General features: G+C 39.3%; 1 protein-coding gene across 1 annotated transcript in view; it reads left to right on the forward strand.

Annotated features, from left to right (window-relative positions):
- Positions 1-19,460, forward strand: part of Gclm (Glutamate-cysteine ligase modifier subunit) — a 79,518-nt gene that overhangs the window by 25,684 nt on the left and 34,374 nt on the right. Inside the window, exon 2 of the mRNA XM_070089447.1 lies at positions 2,544-2,740. Coding sequence (XP_069945548.1) covers positions 2,636-2,740 — 105 coding nt within the window. The 5' untranslated portion in view covers positions 2,544-2,635. The remainder of the gene's footprint in view (positions 1-2,543; positions 2,741-19,460) is intronic.

Genomic DNA, 19,460 nt, shown 5'->3' on the forward strand with positions numbered 1-19,460 from the left:
TAAAAGATTGTATACCTCCCTGGCCAGTGCATGAAATTACCACTTCCCTTTCTTCGTCGACATTTAAAAGTTCCTCAAAATATTCTCGCCATCTACCCAAAACCTCCATCTCCCCTTCTACTAACTCCCCTACTCTGTTTTTAACTGACAAATCCATTCGTTCTCTAGGCTTTCTTAACTTGTTTAACTCACTCCAAATTTTTTTCTTATTTTCATTAAAATTTCTTGACAGTGCCTCTCTCACTCTATCATCTGCTCTCCTTTTGTACTCTCTCACCACTCTCTTTACCTTTCGTTTACTCTCCATATACTCTACTCTTCTTATAACACTTCTGCTTTGTAAAAACCTCTCATCAGCTAACTTTTTCTCTTTTGTCACACCCTTTACTTCATCATTCCACCAATCACTCCTCTTTCCTCCTGCACCTACCCTCCTATAACCACAAACTTCTGCCCCACATTCTAATACTGCATTTTTAAAACTATTCTAACCTTCTTCAACCCCCCCACTACTCATACTTGCACCAGCCCACCTTTCTGCCAATAGTTGCTTATATCTCACCCGATCTTCCTCCTCCCTTAGTTTATACACTTTCACCTCCCTCTTGCTTGTTGTTGCCATTTTCCTCTTTTCCCATCTACCTCTTTCTCTAACTGTAGCTACAACTAAATAATGATCCGATATATCAGTTGCCCCTCTATAAACGTGCACATCCTGGAGCCTTCCCATCAACCTTTTATCCACCAATACATAATCAAACAAACTACTTGCATTACATGCTATATCATACCTTGTATATTTATTTATCCACTTCTTCATAAAATATGTATTACTTATTACCAAACCTCTTTCTACACATTGCTTAATTAAAGGCTCCCTATTTTCATTTACCCCTGGCACCCCAAATTTACCTACTACTCCCTCCACAACATTTTTGCCCACTTTAGCATTGAAATCCCCAACCACAAGTACTCTCACACTTGGTTCAAAACTCCCCACATATTCACTCAACATTTCCCAAAATCTCTCTCTCTCTACACTTCTCTTTTCTCCAGGTGCATATACGCTTACTATAACCCACTTTTCACATCCATCGGTTATTTTACTCTACATAATCCTTGAATTAATACATTTATAGTCCTTCTTTTCCTGCCATAACTTATCCTTCAACATTATTGCTGCTACTTCTTTAGCTCTAACTCTATTTGTAACCCCTGACCTAATCCCATTTATTCCTCTCCACTGAAACTCTCCCACCCCCGTCAGCTTTGTTTCACTTAAAGCCAAGACATCCAGCTTCCTCTCATTCATAATATCCACAGTCATCTTTTTCTTATCATTTGCACAACATCCACGCACATTCAGACTTCCCACTTTGACTGTTTTCTTCTTATTCTTTTTAGTAATTATTACTGGAAAAGGGGTTACTAGCCCATTGTTCCCGGCATTTTAGTTGACTTTTACAACACGCATGGCTTATGGAGGAAAGATTCTTATTCCACTTCCCCATGGATATAAAAGGAAAAGTAATGAGACCAAGAACTATTAGGATAAAATCAAAGAAAACTCAGAAGAGTGTGTATAAATAAACATGTACATGTATGTGTAGTGTGACGTAAGTGTAAGTAGAAGTAGCAAGACGTACCTGTAATCTTGCATATTTATGAGACAGACAAAAGACACCAGCAATCCTACCATCATGTAAAACAATTACAGGCTTTCGTTTCACACTCACTTGGTAGGACGGTAGTACCCCCCTGGGTGGTTGCTGTCTACCAGCCTACTACCTATAATAGATATCCACAGATATGTTGTATTATTCTAGGTAGTAGGTTGGTAAACAGCAACCGCCCAGGGAGGTACTACCGTCCTGCCAAGTGAGTGTACAACGAAAACCTGTAATTGTTTTACTTGATGGTAGGATTGCTGGTGTCCTTTGTCTGTCTCATAAACATACAAGATTTCAGGTATGTCTTGTTACTTCTACTTGCACTTAGGTCACACTACACATACATGTACAAGCATATATATACACACCCGTCTAGGTATTATTCTATTTTCTTTCTAGTTCTTGTTCTTGTTCATTTCCTCTTATCTCCATGGGGAAGTTGAACAGAATTCTTCCTCCGTAAGCCATGCATGTTGTAAGAGGCGACTAAAATGCCGGGAGCAAGGGGCTAGTAACCCCTTCTCCCGTATAAATTACTAAATTTAAGAGAAAATTTCGTTTTTGGGCCACCCTGCCTTGGTGGGATACGGCCGGTGTGTTGAAAGAAAGAAAGAAATGTTGTATTATTTATTATCCCAGGGCTGTATTTTCATGAGCTGTTCTCTTGTTTGATATGATTGTGGCAGATTCTTTAATGTGCATGTAAAGAATGGTTATGTAATTAAGATTTCTTTCTGACAGTATTTATTACATTGGCAATGTTAAGCTTGGCAAAAATGTATCTTGCATAACAAAAAAAGTTTTTGTAATGATTGTATGTATCATATTCCCCCCCAACCACCCATTAATGTTTTTATTCTTTAAATACCTCAGTTTCAACAGGTCTGGATTTACCTTGCATTGATTTAGTTATTGTAACACCACCGGATGTTAGTGATGATGCAACATTAGAGAGCCTGGAACCAATGTGGCAAGGTCTAGAGGATGCTGTGAGCAGAGGAACTGTGGCTTCCATTGGCTTAGCAGATGTCTCCACTAAACTTTTTACTGAACTGTATGAATGGGCCAAGGTAAGCTTCCTACTATGATTTTTTTTTTTTGTGGTTTCCATACAAATGCCATATCATTAATTGAAATTACATCTTTGAATTTACTTGAAACTTATAATTGTCATCTTATGCATAGCAATAGTGGAGTGTGATTTGTTGAAACTTACTGCATGAAGTAGCTAAGAATGAACCTACTCTCTTTGAGATATTGTTTTGAGTTCTTGAGATGTATGCTAATTCTGAGCCTTGCCCTGTATTGTTCTCTGAAGTTGCATGCATATTCAAATCTTATTGGGAGATGCTGGGGAAAGGATGGTGGACTTTGAGAGATTTGTTAGAATATAACAGACATCTACTCATCTGTTACCATTAGTATCTCCATTAAACTATATTAATTTGTAACTAGTACACCTGTGTGCCAATCACTTTAATTAACTGCAGTTAATTTTTTAGGACAAATTTTACTGTTTGTGACACAGATCATTTGTGTCACAATTGAGAATTGCTAGGTCACATAGTATATTTCATGGTACAGTATTTTTACTATCCCCACAATATCCCTAAATATCTCCACCCATCTTAAAGAGGGGTGGGGACATTTGCAGTTTTGAACTGTAGTATTGGCTTGATTCTGATAAAACAGTGATGGAGCGAGTGGTGGTGAAAGTGTTTCTTCTTTTACAGGTCACCTTACTTCTGTGAGAGACAGCCAGTGTGTTAAAAAATGTTTTGAATGTTTTCTAAAGAGCAGTAATTGCATGTGGACACAAAATTTGTGTCTTGAACCTGATTGACCGTATCTGTCATTTGAACAAACTGTGAAATGCTGTCCCCTGAACCCTTTCACTGTTGGAAGCCTCAGAATTAAAATTGATCAGTGATGGCTTCTTTTTTTTTTTTAATCTCTGAATTGGTAGAACGTCTTTTCCAAAGGTAATGACACCAAAAATACGAAATTTAATGGAAAACTTAGGGAATTATGCAGACACAAAGTTGGCAGTCTGGGAATAATTTACATATCTGGGATTTTACTCACTTGAAACCTATATGAAGCCAGTTCCATTACCCAATTTGGCCAAATTCTTAACTTTTTTGCTAGAATGCCTTTCATTTTATTGATTGAGCACAAGAAATCACCTGTTCAACTATCAGAACTAACCTACAAAGTGCACAGAAGTTAGTATTTTTGGCTAATTTTACACAAAATTAAAATAAAAAACACGTAGACTTTCCAGACACTAAAGTAACATGTCCTCTGTTCATTAATCACGTTACTGAGGCCTCTTTATATCACACTTGCCCTCATTTTTTAATTCATTATTAAACAAAGAATCAAAGATTTACCCTATTTCTCAGAAAATAAGATATAACTAGGAATGATTGCTCATGGTTTATGGCTTCCCAGTAACTGAATTGTACCTAGTAAAAACCCATAAAACAGGAGTTATATGGGGAGCTTAATCATCCTCGGGAAAATAGTCAAAAATCAAATATTTCGAGATATTTCTGATGCTGATACGAATCAAAATTATCTCTATTACAGTGGTATGTCTTCCATTCTATCAAACAGTACTAAGAAACAGCCAATAAAACCATAAAAACCATCCTTGAAAATGCCTCAAATTCACTATTTTTAAGCAAACACAAGGTTAGAGGTTTGCTTTCCCATATTATAATCTGGGGAATGTTGATTTTTTAAAACGCACTTGCTACCTTCCAGAGGTAGGGCGAGCCCTGAAGAGAGGAAACTCATTCACTGTCATTCATTCAATATTTATTTGCCAGAAGTGTGTTGATGTCACATTTCAGATGGCCCTCTGAATCGCAACATCCTCAGTCCTCCTTTAGAGTGCATGCTCTGTACCTCCCAATTCCATGATTGAAGTCTAGCTAACCATTTTTCCGAAACCCTTCACGTTACGCTACTCACACTCCAATAGCATGTCAGATCACAAAGACCACTTGCCTCTGCTCACTCTGATCTAACATGCTCACATAAGCTTGTTGGATGTTAACCTAACGTATACAGGAAGGCCCCGCTTTACGGCGTTTCACTTTACGGCGTTCCGCTAATACGGACATTTCAAATTATGACCAAAACTCACTATACGGCTCCCCCCACCTGACTTTCTAATACGGTCACCGTGCCCCACCCTGTTTGTTTACATTCTCCATGAGCTCAGTAAGCACTAAGTCTCTCCATTTTGTCTGGAAACTCCAAAATTTCAAATGTTTTTAAAAGTTATTTCATATTTTATATATACTCTGATAATTATACTTATGTATACCTGTACCTAAATAAACTTACATACATCGAGTCATTTAAATGTCGTATATTACGTTAATATACACATTTTCATTAATCCATCCATGATATTTTTTTCAAAATTATATAATAAACACGATGCATAACATATAAATAAGATAAATACACCCCACAGTAGAATAAATAAACATAAATGTGAGATGTGAGCAGACGACTTCCACAAGTGACGCCATAATAACAATACTCACCGAGTCTCATTAAATGTCGTATATTACGGTAATATACACATTTTCATTAATCCATCCATGATATTTTTTTCAAAATTATATAATAAACACAATGCATAACATATAAATAAGATAAATACACCCCACAGTAGAATAAATAAACATAAATGTGAGATGTGAGCAGACGACTTCCACAAGTGACGCCATAATAACAATAGTCACCGAGTCTCATTAAATGTCGTATATTACGGTAATATACACATATTCATTAATCCAGCCATGATATTTTTTTCAAAATTATATAATAAACACGATACATAACATAAAAAGATGATAAATACACCCCACAATAGAATAAATAAACATAAATATAAGATGTGGGAGCCTGGTTTGTTTACATAACTCTGCGCCTGTTACCTCTCATGTACTCATTCTTTCTCTCTCTCATTTATTCGTTTTATCTCATTTACTTACTCCTGACCCTACATTAAGACTACAAATATTTTAAGGTAAGTAATGAGTGAACTGTATATACATTTTATCGCTCTGGGATGCTTAAATATCATAGAATAGTATGTGTGGGTGGGGTGGCCTGGTGAGGTAGCCTGGCTATTACAATACATACCACACTTGATTTCTTACAATAAATACTACTTGTCTCACCCTAGATTAAGACTATAAATATTTTAAGGTAAGTAATGAGTGCACTATGTGTGTATTGTACTTTTTTATTGTTTTTTGATGCCTGGTTCTATTGCTAACATAATATATGTTAGTGTAAACTTGTTATCTAGTGTTTGTATGCATTTGTAAGTGGAAAAAAAGGGTGTTCCACTTTACGGCGGTTTCCGCTTTACGGCGGTAGCCTGGAACCTAACCCGCCGTATAAGTGGGGCCTTCCTGTATATGTATGTTCCCTCGCCCAGTGCCCCGAATATTTTGAAAAAATAAAAAAATATTTTTTTTATATATAGAAATAAAGAGAACATTTTTCTAAGTGTTATAGGATTAAAATGAAAAAAATTAGGGTCAGTACTTACCAAGATATGAGGCTGCAAAACTTAATGCTCACCTGACGGCAAAGTGGAGTCCTGCACTTGCAGAAGTGTTGCTGATATACCTTTTTTTTTTTTTCTTCTCATTTTTATATTATTTTGTATAATTTTTATCTTCTGATAATTACAATTTAGAGTAGTTCTTGTCATTTCATAACCAATCTTTGTTCTAACACTAATATTAGGTACTGAAATTGTACTCAAATTATCACAAACACACGGACAGGTGGACATTTACACCTACCTTGGTCATTTACTGTTGTTTAGGAATATATAAAACATATATATAGGTCCCAGCAATGTTTTGAATACACGGGAGTATATAATAATAATAATAATAATAAGAAGAAGAACCTAGGTAGTAGGTTGGTAGACAGCAACCACCCAGGGAGGTACTACCGTCCTGCCAAGTGAGTGTAAAACGAAAGCCTGTAATTGTTTTACATGATGGTAGGATTGCTGGTGTCCATTTTTCTGTCTCATGAACATGCAAGATTTCAGGTATGTCTTGCTACTTCTACTTACACTTAGGTAACACTACACATACATGTACAAGCATATATATACACACCCCTCTGGGTTTTCTTCTATTTTGTTTCTAGTTCTTGTTCTTGTTTATTTCTTCTTATCTCCATGGGGAAGTGGAACAGAATTCTTCCTCCGTAAGCCATGCGTGTTGTAAGAGGCGACTAAAATGCCGGGAGCAAGGGGCTAGTAACCCCTTCTGCTGTATATATTACTAAATGTAAAAGGAGAAACTTTTGTTTTTCCTTTTGGGCCACCCCACCTCGGTGGGATACGGCCGGTGTGTTGAAAGAAAAGAAGAAGAAGAAGAATAAGTTCCCCTGAAGCATGATGTAAGACAAGTGTCAGTGACAAGGGCAGGGTGCAGTGATAAGATAAGTGGTGACATTTGATTAGTGCCTGGGAGGGTGCAGTGATAAGATGAGATAAGGGGGTGACATTTGATGAGTGCTGGCATGGTGCAGTGATAAGTTGAGATGAGGGATGACATTTGATGAGCATCAGCATCTCTGTCTCTGCTTATCTGTCTCTCAGTCTGCTTGTCTCTTTCTGTCTCTCTCTCTCTGTCTCAGAAAGAGCCACTGTGAACCAACAGGTATTCTTACGCATTGTATCTACAAGCACAGTATAGCACTTTGGATTTTTTGGGTTATCCTAGGTAATTTACACAATGTATAATTGTATTTATGTGTACCTTGTGAGATAGAAAGAGATAGAGACAGACAAATAGATTGGGGAAGTGCAAAGTAGATCGCAGACGGAGTACAGTCTAGGGTGACAGAGACTACAAACCTCACTCAAGGAAAAAGATCTTGGGGTGAGTATAACAGGCACATCTCCTGAGGCGCACATCAACCAGATAACTGCTGCAGCATATGGGCGCCTAGCAAACCTAAGAACAGCATTCTGCCATCTTAATAAGGAATTGTTCAGGACCCTGTACACTGTGTATGTTAGGCCCATATTGGAGTATGCGGCACCAGTTTGGAACCCACATCTAGCCAAGCACATAAAGAAACTAGAGCAAGTGCAAAGATTTGCAACAAGACTAGTCCCAGAGCTAAGGGGTATGTCCTACAAGGAGAGGTTAGGGAAAATCGACCTGATGACACTGGAGGTCAGGAGAGATACAGGGGACATGATAACAACATATAAAATACTGAGAGGAATTGAGAAGGTGGACAGAGACAGAATGCTCTAGGGATGGGACACAGCAACAAGGGGACACAGTTGGAAATTGAAGACGCAGATGAATCACAGGGATGTTAGGAAGTATTTATTCAGTCACAGAGTAGTCAGGAAGTGGAATAGTTTGGGAAGCGATGTAGTGGAGGCAGGATCCATTCATAGCTTTAAGCAGAGGTATGATAAAGCTTATGGTGCAGGGAGAGTGACCCAATAGAGGCCAGTGAAGAGGCGGGGCCAGGAGCTATGACTCGACCTCTGCAGCCACAACTAGGTGAGTAGGTGAGAGACAGACAGACAGACAGAGATAGACTTAGATACAGACATACGGAGATAGAGCCAGCCAGCCAGCCTGCCGAACACTTATTACATGTTCCAGAATTTTCTCTTTACTTAGGGCATAGGTTATGAGACATTCTGAAAGGGTGTTGCACAAATGTTGCACATGGGTTATTATCTAGGTTTTTGATATTTCCTCGACCACTTGTGGCCACATCCACCTCAAAGCCACTAAACTGGGGTCAGCATCACTTTCCTCTTAAACGGGGAGTGTTAACATGACGTGACATTAGTGAATCCTTGATGTTTACTACTCTGTTTTCTCTAGCTGTGCTCCCACAAGGTACTAAGTGGTCCCAGATATTTTTAATTTTGCGCACACAGAGTGTTAAGACTCATTCTATGCTGACCAAGCATCTCAGGCCAATCGTGATAAATTTGGAGGCAGGAAAAATAAAACGTAAATATACGTTTGGGGCACTAGTAGTATACAGTGGAACCTCAAATATCGAACTTATTCCATTCCAGGAGCTAGTTCTAAATTAGAAGAGTCTGAAAGGCGAAGCAATATTTCCCATAAGAAATAATGGAAATACAATTAATCCCTTCCAGAAACCCAAAAATATTCACAAAAAAATACATTTTATAGAGATTAGTTACAGTTTTACATACACACAACAAATATAGTGTTCAATTATGTATTAATAAATGTAAATAAACATAAAATAACATTTTCACTTACCTTTATTGAAGATTGGTGATGGCATCTGGAAGATAGGAAGGAGGAGAGAGGGAGTTGGGGTTAGTGTTTGGAAGGAGAATCCCTCTCCATGAGGACTTCAGGTATGAAAGCCTTCTCTGGGGTTAATTCCCTTCTCTGTCTTTAACCCTTTCAGGGTTGAGAGGCCCTCTCCTAAACTCGTTCCCAGGGTCAAAAATTTTTTGAAAAAAAAAAAAAAAAAAAAAAATCTTATGAAATGATAGAGAATCTTTTCCCAATCATAATGACACCAAAGGTATGAAATTTGATGGAAAACTTACGGAATTTTGCTCTCGCGAAGTTAGTGGTCTCGATGATGTTGACGCATCGGCGATTTTGCCCACTTTGAGCCCTGTTTTCGGCCAATTTCAGTGTACTAGTTGATAAAAATCATATCTATTTCACTAGAACTCCATTTTTTCTATCGAATGAGTACAAGAAACCCCCCCCCCCCCATTTACCAATTTCAAGTATCAAATAAAGTGGTCAGAAATTGGCAATTTTGCCAGTTTCACACAAATTTCAGAAGATGCCAGTTTCCAAATAGGGTCCAGAATAAGCAAGACAGACATTCCTGGCACTAAAATAACATTTTCTCTGTTCATTAGTCATGTCCCCAGGCCCCTCTTACTTCTCTTTTGCTTTCCACTTTGAATTTTTATTCTCACAAAAATAGATTTACTGTTATGCAGACTACTGCATTAGTGTAGAAATGGTATAAATAATATCAGTGCACTTGTGAAAGAATATTAGACTCACCAGTTGACGTGTATTGGACGCTTGGCATGATTTGTTTACTTTTGAAATTTGCTAAAAATCGAACATTTCTGCTACTTTGAGCTCAATTTCAAGGTACTTTTCATTTTGAAACCAATCAAAATCATCTCAATTTCTGTAATGTGTCTTCCATTCTATAAAATGAGACCTGGAAAACTAGAATACAACTATAAATACTATACGAAAAGACACTGCAAAGTCGCTGTTTTAAACCAAAAACACGGACAGAGTTTTTTTTTCTCATGCACTGTGTGCTACAGGATTTCTTTTATACTGTGCACACTGACCACATAGACTCATTCTTTCATATGTAGGCCTACCAGCTTTCACTAGATTTGAAGGCACTAGAATTTAGGTGTTCTAGTATGTCAATAACCCTGGTGCGTAATCTGTACTAGTACGTCGGAAACCCTGAAAGGGTTAATGCCACTAGGACCAGCTTGAGAGTCACTGGACCCCTGTCTCACAAAATAACTGTCCACAGTCCTCTGTTTCTGGCACCTCTTTAAGATTTCCCTAAAATGGGACATGGTTTTGTCACTGAACTTGTTGCAAAGATGGCTTGTTTCAGCTTGCTCAGGGTGGTACTTCTGCACAAACATTTGGACATCATTCCACTTGGCACAAATCTCCTTAATCTTTGAAGAAGGCACCTCATCCTCCTCCTCTGAAGCAAGGTCCTCAGCTGTGGTCTGCTACTGTTCCAGATGAAGCTCTTCCAGCTCTTCAGTGGTTAGCTCTTCCCTGTGGTCCTCCACCAACTCTTCCACATCCTCGCCACTCACCTCCATCCCCAGGGTGTTCCCCAATGCCACAATAGAGTCCACAACAGGCAGAGGGTCAGGGACAGGGTCAGGGTCAGCCTCAAACCCTTCAAAATCCCCCTTTTGGACGCAATATGGCCACAGTTGTCTCCAAGCAGAGTTCAAAGTCCTGGAAGTCACTTCCTCCCAAGCCTTACCTATAAGGCTTATGGAGATGTAGATATTGAAGTGATTCCTCCAGAACTCTCTTAGGGTCAACTTAGTGTCTGTGGTCACTTCAAAGCACTTTTCAAACACTGCTTTTGTGGACCTGCTGGTCTATGGGCTGGAAGAAAGGAGTGGTGTTAGGAGGAAAGAACTTCACTGTTATAAAACTGAAGTCCCTAGACAAGAGGTCTAATAAGTTTGGAGGATGAGCAGGAGCATTGTTCATTAACAGGTGGCACTTGAGTGGCAAATTATTGTCTAGGAGGTATTTTTCTCACACTGGAGCCAAACACTTCATGGACCCGCTCTTTGAAAATTTGCCTTGTGACCCATGCCTTATTATTTACTTTCCACAAGACACATAACTTGTTCTTTATGACATTGTTTTTCTTAAAACCACTGGGATTTTCTGAATGATACACAAGTAAAGGCTTCACTTTAAAATCACCACTAGTGTTAGCACAGAATAAAAGAGTTAGCCTTTCATAGGCTTGTGTCCTGGGAGTGCCTTTTCCTCCTGAGTAATGTAGGTCCCCGTTGGCATTTTCTTCCAAAACAGGCCTGTTTCGTCACAATTGAACACTTGTTGGGGTTTTAATTTTTCAGTGTCTACATAAACCTTAAACTCCTGTACAGACTTCTCAGCTGCCCATTTATCTGAACTGACTGCCTCACCATGCCTTACAACATTGTGTATGCCACTACGCTTCTTAAATCTGTCAAACCAGCCTCTGCTGGCCTTAAATTCACTATCAGCACTGGTTCTAGGAGTTTTCTGTACCAGATTGGCATGCAACTTGATTGCCTTTTTGCAAATAATGGTCTCTGAAACACTATCACCTGCCATCTCTTTATCCTTGATCCACACCAGCAACAACTTCTCAACCTGATCGATTGTCTTTGGTCTTTTTTTGGTTAGCATATTAGTAGATTGGTAGACAGCAACCACCCAGGGGGATACTACCGTCCTGCCAAGTGAGTGTGAAACAAAAGCCTGTAATTGTTTTACATGATGGTAGGATTGCTGGTGTCTTTTGTCTGTCTCATAAATATACAAGATTACAGGTATGTCTTGCTACTTCTACTTACACTTACATCACACTACACATACATGTACATGTTTATTTATACACACTCATCTGAGTTTTCTTTGATTTTATCTTAATAGTTCTTGGTCTTATTACTTTTCCTTTTTATATCCATTGGGAAGTGGAATAAGAATCTTTCCTCCGTAAGCCATGCGTGTTGTAAAAGTCAACTAAAATGCCGGGAACAATAGGCTAGTAACCCCTTTTCCTGTAATAATTACTAAAACGAATAAGAAGAAAATTGTCGAAGTTTGAAGTCTGAATGTGCATGGATGTTGTGCAAATGATAAGAAAGAGATGATTGTGGATATTATGAATGAGAAGAAGCTGGCTTTAAGTGAAACAAAGCTGAAGGGGGTGGGAGAATTTCAGTGGAGAGGAATAAATGGGATTAGGCCAGGGGTTTCAAATTAGAGTTAGAGCTAAAGAAGGAGTAGCAATAATGTTGAAGGATAAGTTATGGCAGGAAAAGAGGGAGTATAAATGTATTAATTCAAGGATTATATGGAGCAAAATAAAGATTGGATGTAAAAAGTGGGTTATAGTAAGCGTATATACACCTGGAGAAGAGAGAAGTGTAGAGGAGAGAGAGAGATTTTGGGAAATGTTGAGTGAATGCATGGGGAGTTTTGAACCAAGTGTGAGAGTAATGGTGGTTGGGGATTTCAATGCTAAAGTGGGCAAAAAATGTTGTGGAGGGAGTAGTAGGTAAATTTGGGGTGCCAGGGGTAAACGAAAATGGGGAGCCTTTAATTGAGCTATGTGTAGAAAGAGGTTTGGTAATAAGTAATACATATTTTATGAAGAAGAGGATAAATAAATATACAAGGTAAGATATAACCCATAATGAAAGTAGTTTGTTAGATTATGTATTGGTGGATAAAAGGTTGATGGGAAGGCTCCAGGATGTACACGTTTATAGAGGGGCAACTGATATATCGGATCATTATAGCTACAGTTAGAGTAAGAGGTAGATGGGAAAAGAGGAAAAGGGCAACAACAAGCAAGAGGGAGGTGAAAGTGTATAAACTAAGGGAGGAGGAAGTTCGGGTGAGATATAAGCAACTATTGGCAGAAAGGTGGGTTGGTGCAAGTATGAGTAGTGGGGGAGTTGAAGAGGGTTAGAATATTTTTAAAAATGCAATATTAGAATGTGGGGCAGAAGTTTGTGGTTATAGGAGGGTGGGTGCAGGAGGAAAGAGGAGTGATTGCTGGAATGATGAAGTAAAGGGTGTGATAAAAGAGAAAAAGTTAGCTTATGAGAGGTTTTTACAAAGCAGAAGTGTTATAAGAAGAGTAGAGTATATGGAGAGTAAAAGAAAGGTGAAGAGAGTGGTGAGAGAGTGCAAAACGAGAGCAGATGATAGAGTGGGAGAGGCACTGTCAAGAAATTTTAATGAAAATAAGAAAAAAATTTGGAGTGAGTTAAACAAGTTAAGAAAACCTAGAGAATGAATGGATTTGTCAGTTAAAAACAGAGTAGGGGAGTTAGTAGATGGGGAGATGGAGGTTTTGGGTAGATGGCGAGAATATTTTGAGGAACTTTTAAATGTCGACGAAGAAAGGGAAGCGGTAATTTCATGCACTGGCCAGGGAGGTATACCATCTTTTAGGAGTGAAGAAGAACAGGATGTGAGTGTGGGGGAGGTGTGTGAGGCATTACGTAGAATGAAAGGGGGTAAAGCAGTTGGAACTGACGGGATCATGACAGAAATGCTAAAAGCAGGGGGGATATAGTGTTGGAGTGGTTGGTTTTTTGTTTAATAAATGTATGAAAGAGGGGAAGGTACCTAGGGATTGGGAGAGAGCATGTATAGTCTCTATATATAAAGGTAAGGGGGACAAAAGAGATTGTAAAAATAATAGAGGAATAAGTTTACTGAGTATACCTGGAAATGGGAAGTACAATGCCTGCATTCTAAAGGAGGGATTCGGGATATTAGCAGTTTGGAGGGATATGTTGTGTATCTTTATACGTATATGCTTCTAAACTGTTGTGTTCTGAGCACCTCTGCAAAAACAGTGATTATGTGTGAGTGAGGTGAAAGTGTTGAATGATGATGAAAGTATTTTCTTTTTGGGGATTTTCTTTCTTTTTGGGTCACTCTGCCTTGGTGGGAGACGGCCGACTTGTTAAAAAAAAAAATTAACACCTTTCGCAACATCAGCTTCCTTGATTTGTTCTTTCTTTGCCAGGATAGAACCGATGGTCGACTTGTTTTTCCCATACATTCTGGCAAGCTCAACGTGTCTCACACCACTCTTACTTCTGTATTATTTCCTTCTTCACATCTATAGTGTTTCTCACTTTCTTTACCATAGGGGTACCACTAGCAAGTTTCTTTGGGCCCATGGTAGCTTACTTCACAGTCCCAGAAGCACTAAATACATGTATAATGAAATAATCATAAAATGTTTGAATGAGAGCACAGGTTAGTGTTCACTCAAGCATCAACAAAACCAAATTGGCTCATGGTGCCTGCGCAGGGACGCGGACAGAGCGGGCTGCCGGACAGTCCCGGTACCCAGCGGTTCGAAAATAGGGGCGACTTCGATAATAGGGACAAAGTTAGTTCGAAAAAAGCGTTCGATTTTCGAAGAGTTCAATAAGTGATACGTTCGAAATTTGAGGTTCCACTGTATGTACGCTTGGACCGTTTACGGGTTAAAGCCCCTGGGATGACCCCTAGCCTTCCATCCCTCCACCCCAGATTTGTATACCATCCTAGTCATTATATTTTGCTCCATCCTCTCTTACATGACCAAACCAGCTCAGTGAGCCTTCCTCAGCTCTCTTGAGTTATACTTTTGGTAATCCCACACTTAATCTCCTCACTCCTAATTCTCTGCATAATATTCACACCACATATCGCCTTCAAACAGTGCATCTCCACTGCCTCCAACCTTCTCCACGCTGCATTGTTTAAATCCATGCTTCATACTCGTTTAAGACTGATGCCACCGGGGCGTATCTATGAGAAATAGCGCCTATGACAAACACTGAAATTGTGCCCCTGTCCAAACATTTGACACCCATCTTTCAGATAATTTTACCATAAAATCAGCTCAAAAATACAAGTCATGCTTGTTATTCTTTTAATTAACAAATTAGGCACTGCATGAAAATTACAACTGCACCTTCCTTGCTTTCACTGATGCAAATTGGTCTATGATGTACTCAAATTCATTTTTTTCAGTTTCTTCTCTACCTTGGCCCATGGAGGCTCTCAAATACAAAAGTGTTAGTATTAACACTTGCAGTGTTTTAACAGCTTGCAGTGGAAACTGTGATGGTTATCATTATTTGAATAGCAATACAGTGGACCCCCGGTTAACGATATTTTTTCACTCCAGAAGTATGTTCAGGTGCCAGTACTGACCGAATTTGTTCCCATAAGGAATATTGTGAAGTAGATTAGTCCATTTCAGACCCCCAAACATACACGTACAAACGCACTTACATAATTACACTTACATAATTGGTTGCATTCGGAGGTAATCGTTATGCGGGGGTCCACTGTACAAAGATTTGGGAAGCCGCTCTTATCTTCATACTGAAGAGTAAATTCGAGAACCTCTTCAGGTCTTGATATTTTCATGTTGGCCTGACTTGTTAGCAACATTCTGTAACCCAAAATATCTTCATATAGCTGCTGTCCATCAACATCAGAGCTGTACGATTCACCCAAATTTTCACACTTCTTTAGGTTGTTACTGTTGGTGTCGTAATAGTCCCTCGACATCGAGAAGGAACCCAAACTGGCGTCAGTGTAGTGCAGACGAGTGAACCTTTCATCCATTTCTCTGTGAAGACAGTCGAGTGTTCCCTTCATGACTCTTTCCATTTCCTCCTTGGCTGTTAACCCAGCATCTCTAAAGTTCTCATCAGCCATTCGTTTCTTTGTCTCTGAAGTCTTTGAATATCAGTATTCCATTCTTGACAAACCAAGTCCTTCTTCGAATGACTCGCTGATCAACATAATCTTTCATAATCAAAATTATCTCAGAGGGCTTTCAAATCCAGGGTAGCATCATGGAACTTCATGCTAGGATTCTGCACCATTTTTGGAATACAGTTAATGCAAATGAGTACTTTGTTCCAAAATCCTAGCACAGTCAGAAAATTGTAACTCAGCATGTGGATATACAGCTGCATTGTGTCACTTCTTATGATGCAAGGCAGCTGTATCCCCAGAAGTATTCTCCAGGTACATGTTGACGGGCTTCACCGCTTCTGTCCTTGCACTCCACCTTGTTTCAGACTCCGACTTAACAATCACAGGCATGGGATTTTTTAGTTTTTCCCAGCCCTTTGTTGAACGAGAGAAGGACACATAGAGTGCTTTGGTGGTTCCAAAATATGTGACCATAATTATATCCTGTTTGACTGCTTGTACACCCACCAAGTTGAGTGAGTGATTGTCACAATTCATGAACACTGCCATGTTGTTTTTCTCACTTATTCTTTGATGAACACCACTTCTGTGTCTGGTTATGACAGCAGCAATGTCATAGCACTGTGACTGACAGTCTTGTAGCTCCATTTCGTCCTCTGGCTGTTTCAAGATGTCTTCAACCAAGCTCTGAGCATCCTTTTGGCTTACCTGGATAAAACTAAGGAAGGACTCTAACAAACTATTTTTCTCTCAAAGTCAACTTCCACATACCTCATTACTTCTGACATATGTTCACAGTGTGCCTGATCGGGAGTGAAGTTAAACATGAGACCATAGTACGTACTTGGCTTTACAAATGCTTTTCAGTAAGCACTGGTGAACATTGTATGTCATCATGTGGATGAATTCATTCTGGACACTTGGTGAAAGATAAGATGTGGATCCCTGTCATGAAAGAACACCACACGAGTGAGGTGTTCTTTCATGACAAGGTCAAAAATGGCCAGTAGTTACAGTAAGCCAAGGAAATTTCCTACATTGGAGTCATCGTCCAGCTGAAGTGACTCCATGTGTCCTCACAAAGCCAGGTTCTGAGTCGCAAAGAAATTTATGCCTCGGTGGGAGACGGCCGACTTGTTGAAAAAAAAAAAAAAAGGATTCTCGTCAAGATATCAAGCCATTTCTTCTTTTCCTTCTCAATCTGTGACTGAAGTTCCGCAACAATAAATTCTCTGTTTTAAGCTAAATTTCTTTACACTGTGTGAAGCACTCCCAATGATTCTTAGCATTTTCATGAACACTAACCCTTTCAGGTGCTTTCCACTAGTTGAATCCACTTTCCTGCTCTGATGAGGATTGAAGGTCTGACCAGAAATAGAGAAGACAACAGATACAAAATGCAGACTTTTTAGAAGGGGAATAGACCAGTCATGAGTGAGTCACTTCCTCACCATGACTATTTCCTAGTTTCCTCTTGGAACAAGTTTTGTTCATTGAGTGATTATTTGTTAGAAGGAAAGGCCCCTCACTATTCTGGAAATCCTTCAAACTCGGCTTTATTATTTCTGTTTTCAACATGTCGGGCAGAATTGCTTTTCTAATATCCTTGTCGAACTTCAGAAGTTCAATGTCATTCTGTTCAATCACTTCTGTATGACAGTTTGAGGCTCTTCAACACCATCCAGTTCACTAGGGTCAGTGTCATCGGGTTCAATCACATCAGGTAAAATTTTGTCAATAAAGTAAACATCACCACCACAGTGGCATGTACATTCACTACTTTTCCTATCATGCTTCCCCTGTCAAGGAAAGTGTTCTTATCTCCCTCTTTCTCCATGCTCTCCGCATCTGTGATCCTCAGTTCCTTCCAGCAGAAATTTCCACTCTTCATAATTCGTTTTCCCGTCTTGGCTACCCTTCCCATTTCATAGACTCTGCCCTCTCACGTGCTAAATGCAATTTCTTCTCTCCCAAACTCTCTTCTCCTGGGAACTCTTCTATCCTCTGCCTTCCCTACATTTCCAGTCTTTCTAGTCTCAACAATTCTCTCCGTCCCTTAGACATCAAGCGTACCTTCCGCCAGACTAACACTCTTCACACTAATCTCGTTCATACCTCTCCTCCCTCTACAGATGTTCCTGGTATCTACTCTATTTCTTGCTCCTCCTGTCCTCTTCAATACTTCGGAGAAACTGGTCGATCTCTTTCTGACAGACTTAGGGAGCACAAAAATAGTGTTAGGCTTGCCAACACTAACAATGCTCTTTTCTGTCACGTCAGAGATCATAGCCATCCTATTGACTGGTCTTCTGCTAAAACTGTCTTCCCTACTTCCAACTCTTCTTTTTCTTTTTCTTCTTCTCCCTCTTCCCCTTTCCTCTTTCCTTTTTCTCCTCTGGGTTGTCTTTCTCTCTTCTGTCTCATGTTTCTGTTCCTTCTTCATTTATTTCACCACTTCCCCTTTCACGCACCTCTGTGCGCTTGCTCTCCCTCTGTGGGCATCTAGCTCTCTTGCAGTGCTCCCCTTCCTTTGTATTTGACTGGCTCGTCCTCCTTATTCCCCACTTCTACCACTACCACTACCTCTTCTACTACTACTACTACCTCTTCTACTACTACTACCTCTTCTACTACTACCTCTTCTACTACTACCTCTTCTACTACTACCTCTTCTACTACTACCTCTTCTACTACTACTACTACTACCTCTTCTACTACTACTACCTCTTCTACTACTACTACCTCTTCTACTACTACTACTACCTCTTCTACTACTACTACCTCTTCTACTACTACTACTACCTCTTCTACTACTACTACCTCTTCTACTACTACTACCTCTTCTACTACTACTACCTCTTCTACTACTACTACCTCTTCTACTACTACTACTACTACCTCTTCTACTACTACTACTACCTCTTCTACTACTACTACCTCTTCTACTACTACTACTACTACCTCTTCTACTACTACTACTACCTCTTCTACTACTACTACTACCTCTTCTACTACTACTACCTCTTCTACTACTACTACTACTACCTCTTCTACTACTACTACCTCTTCTACTACTACTACCTCTTCTACTACTACTACCTCTTCTACTACTACTACTACCTCTTCTACTACTACTACCTCTTCTACTACTACTACTACTACCTCTTCTACTACCTCTTCTACTACTACTACCTCTTCTACTACTACTACTACCTCTTCTACTACTACTACCTCTTCTACTACTACTACTACTACCTCTTCTACTACTACTACTACTACCTCTTCTACTACTACTACCTCTTCTACTACTACTACTACCTCTTCTACTACTACTACTACTACCTCTTCTACTACTACTACTACCTCTTCTACTACTACTACTACTACTACTACCTCTTCTACTACTACTACCTCTTCTACTACTACTACTACTACTACCTCTTCTACTACTACCTCTTCTACTACTACTACCTCTTCTACTACTACTACTACCTCTTCTACTACTACTACCTCTTCTACTACTACTACCTCTTCTACTACTACTACCTCTTCTACTACTACTACTACCTCTTCTACTACTACTACTACTACCTCTTCTACTACTACTACCTCTACTACTACTACCACTACTACTACCACTACTACTACTACTACTACTACAACTACTACTACTACTACTACTACTACTACTACTACTACTACTACTACTACT

This window comes from Cherax quadricarinatus, chromosome 28 (genome assembly GCF_038502225.1).
Source record: "Cherax quadricarinatus isolate ZL_2023a chromosome 28, ASM3850222v1, whole genome shotgun sequence".
In the NCBI taxonomy this organism is placed as follows: domain Eukaryota; kingdom Metazoa; phylum Arthropoda; class Malacostraca; order Decapoda; family Parastacidae; genus Cherax; species Cherax quadricarinatus.